This window comes from Oxyura jamaicensis (assembly GCF_011077185.1).
Source record: "Oxyura jamaicensis isolate SHBP4307 breed ruddy duck chromosome 12 unlocalized genomic scaffold, BPBGC_Ojam_1.0 oxy12_random_OJ72159, whole genome shotgun sequence".
NCBI classification, from domain to species: domain Eukaryota; kingdom Metazoa; phylum Chordata; class Aves; order Anseriformes; family Anatidae; genus Oxyura; species Oxyura jamaicensis.
In genome coordinates this window covers 1,830-4,138 of record NW_023304287.1, presented here as the reverse complement: position 1 = coordinate 4,138, position 2,309 = coordinate 1,830, and the positions used below count along the sequence as shown (strand labels likewise).

At 72.6% G+C, this 2,309-nt stretch overlaps 1 protein-coding gene across 1 annotated transcript; it reads right to left on the bottom strand.

Moving 5' to 3' along the window:
- Nucleotides 1-881: 881 nt before the first annotated feature.
- LOC118157834 (protein ABHD14B-like) lies at nt 882-1,997 on the bottom strand. The gene is made up of 3 exons (XM_035312327.1): nt 1,746-1,997; nt 1,357-1,598; nt 882-1,155 (listed from the first exon to the last, which is right to left on the bottom strand). Exons 1-3 carry the CDS (start codon nt 1,951-1,953, stop codon nt 973-975), a joined length of 633 nt encoding a protein of 210 aa, XP_035168218.1. The 5' UTR covers nt 1,954-1,997; the 3' UTR covers nt 882-972.
- Nucleotides 1,998-2,309: the final 312 nt, after the last annotated feature.

Below are 2,309 nucleotides of genomic sequence, written 5' to 3'. Positions count from 1 at the left end.
CCCCCTTGGCTCGCACATCGCCCCTCTTTGTAATTGCATTTTGTTTCCTGGAAGCCGATCAGCTGGCAGGGCTCAAGGGCTCAAGGGCACCGGGCGGGCAGGGCCGGGGATGGCAGCCGGCACCCGAGGGCCCTCCGGCACCCAAGGGTGCTGCTGGGAGCCCCCTGGAGCCCGTCTGGGCGGCGGGAGGGGGATGTGGCGAGGACCCCCCCGCCCCCAAACGCCATGCCGGACCCACCGAGGGCAGCAGGATGCTAGGAGGCTCCTGCCCCCCGCCCCGCGCCCCCAAGCAGGTGTCCCCAACGCTGCCACCCTGCCGGGGTCACCCCCCCGCCCCCCCGGCCCCATTAAATCCTCCTGGGCCCTGGCGTAAGCAGCTAAAGCCCAGGCAGGCTTGGAGGGGGAGTATGGGGAGCAAGGGGGGGGGTGGCGCCCCGCTGCTGGCCCCATCTGCACCCCGAGCGGCCGGCTCGGCAGCTCCAAGGGGGGAAAGGCAGGTGCTGGGCACGGTTTGTCCCTCCGTCTGTCCGGCCAGGCGTCTGTCTGGCCTCCCCGCCCCTCCATCTGTTCCCGGCAATAAATCCCCTGGGTGCTTGAACACGCCGCTGCCACCGTGGGCAGGGGACAGCCAGGGCTGGCAGTCACCTTTTAAGCCCCTTCGGATTACCCCGGGTGCGGGTGCGTGGCCAGAGGGGTGGGAAGAGGAAGAGGAGGAGAAGGAGGAGGAGGAGGAGGAGGCCGGGACATGGGAGCAATGCCCCGTGGCCAAACACCCGGATGTCCTGGCCCTCCTCGGTGGCTGTCACCTGATGTGCATAACACACGGTGGCCATGGAGGACAGCGGAAGGCGAGGGGGGAACCGGGGAGAACGAAGCAGGAGGGCAGCAGCAAAGCTCGCGGCTTTATTTGGTCCCGGTGGGCGGTGGGGTGGCGGTGCCAGGCTGCCCCGCTGGCCCCGTGCCCCATCCCGCTCACTCCAGCTGCTGCAGGAAGGCCAGGAGCCCGCGGTGCCACTCCTCGGGCTTGTCCAGGTAGCAGGCGTGCCCGGCGCCCTGCAGCACCAGCACCTGGTGCTCAGGGAGGTGCCGCAGGTTGCTCAGGCTGGCCTGGCCCAGCTCCGCGTCCTGGTCCCCGTACACGATCAGCGTGGGTGTCTGCAGAGGGGAACGCGCTGAGGATGAGGCGGGGAGATGCTCGCTCTCCTCTGGGCCCACCAAAGCATTGTGCGGACGGCTGAAGCATCTCCGATCTCTGTCCCCCAGGAGATGGGAGATGGGGACGGGGAGATGCTCCTGGCCCAGGATGGAGAGGGGAGGTGCTCCCGCCCCCCTCCTCGTGCCCCCCATCGCCCTTACTTTGGTCTGGGCGTACTGCTCCACCGGGAACTTGTCGGTGCAGATGGGTGCCACGGGCACGTAGGCTTTCACCAGGTGCCCGTGCTGGAAGAGGAAAGGCAAGGAGTACATGCCGCTGAGCGAGGGGCTGACCACCACGGCCGGACCGAGGCTCAGCGCCTCCACGACGGCCTTCAGGAAATCCCCCGGTGCCGGCTGCCCCACAGGCGCGGGGGCCACGGCGTCCTTGGAGCGCCCCAGCCCTGCGGTGCGGGACAAGAGAGGGACGTCGCCCAAGGGCCCGTGTCACACGTCGCCCACGGGGCCACGGGTGGTGGCTCGGGGCCCGCCACCGGGCACCGGCACGAGCGGCTTCCACCTGCCGGTGCTCGGCGCCGCCCGCGCCTTACCGGGCAGGTCGATGGCCACGGCTCGGTGGCCGGCGTCAGCCAGCACGGCCAGCGTCTGCAGCTGGAGCCAGGTGTCGGAGGAGAAGCGGATGCCGTGCAGCAGCAGCACGCTCAGCCGCGGGGCCCGCCCGCCCGGTTGGGCCTGCCGGTAGAAGAGGCTCTGCCCCGCCGCGTCCACGGTGCCCTCGGTGAGCAGCGGGGCGGCCATGCCGGGGGGCCTGGGGGCTCGGCGGCCGGGCTCGGCTCCCCGCTGTCCCGTCCCCACCCCCCCGCTCCTTCACCTCCCTCCGCGCCCCGCTCCGCCGGGCCCGGCCCCGGGGCCAAAGGGCGGCGGGGGCGGAGAGCGGCGGCGCCGGGCGGGGCCGCCGGGGCGAGCCGAGCCGAGCCGAGCCGAGCCGAGCCGAGCCGAGCCGAGCCGAGCCGAGCCGAGCCGAGCCGTGCAAAGCCGAGCCGAGCCGAGCCGAGCCGAGCCGAGCCGAGCCGAGCCGCCCTCCGGGCCCATCCGCTCCCTCCAGGCCGGGCAGCCCGCGGGCCGGCACCGGGGGGGAGCGGGGGAGCGGGGGG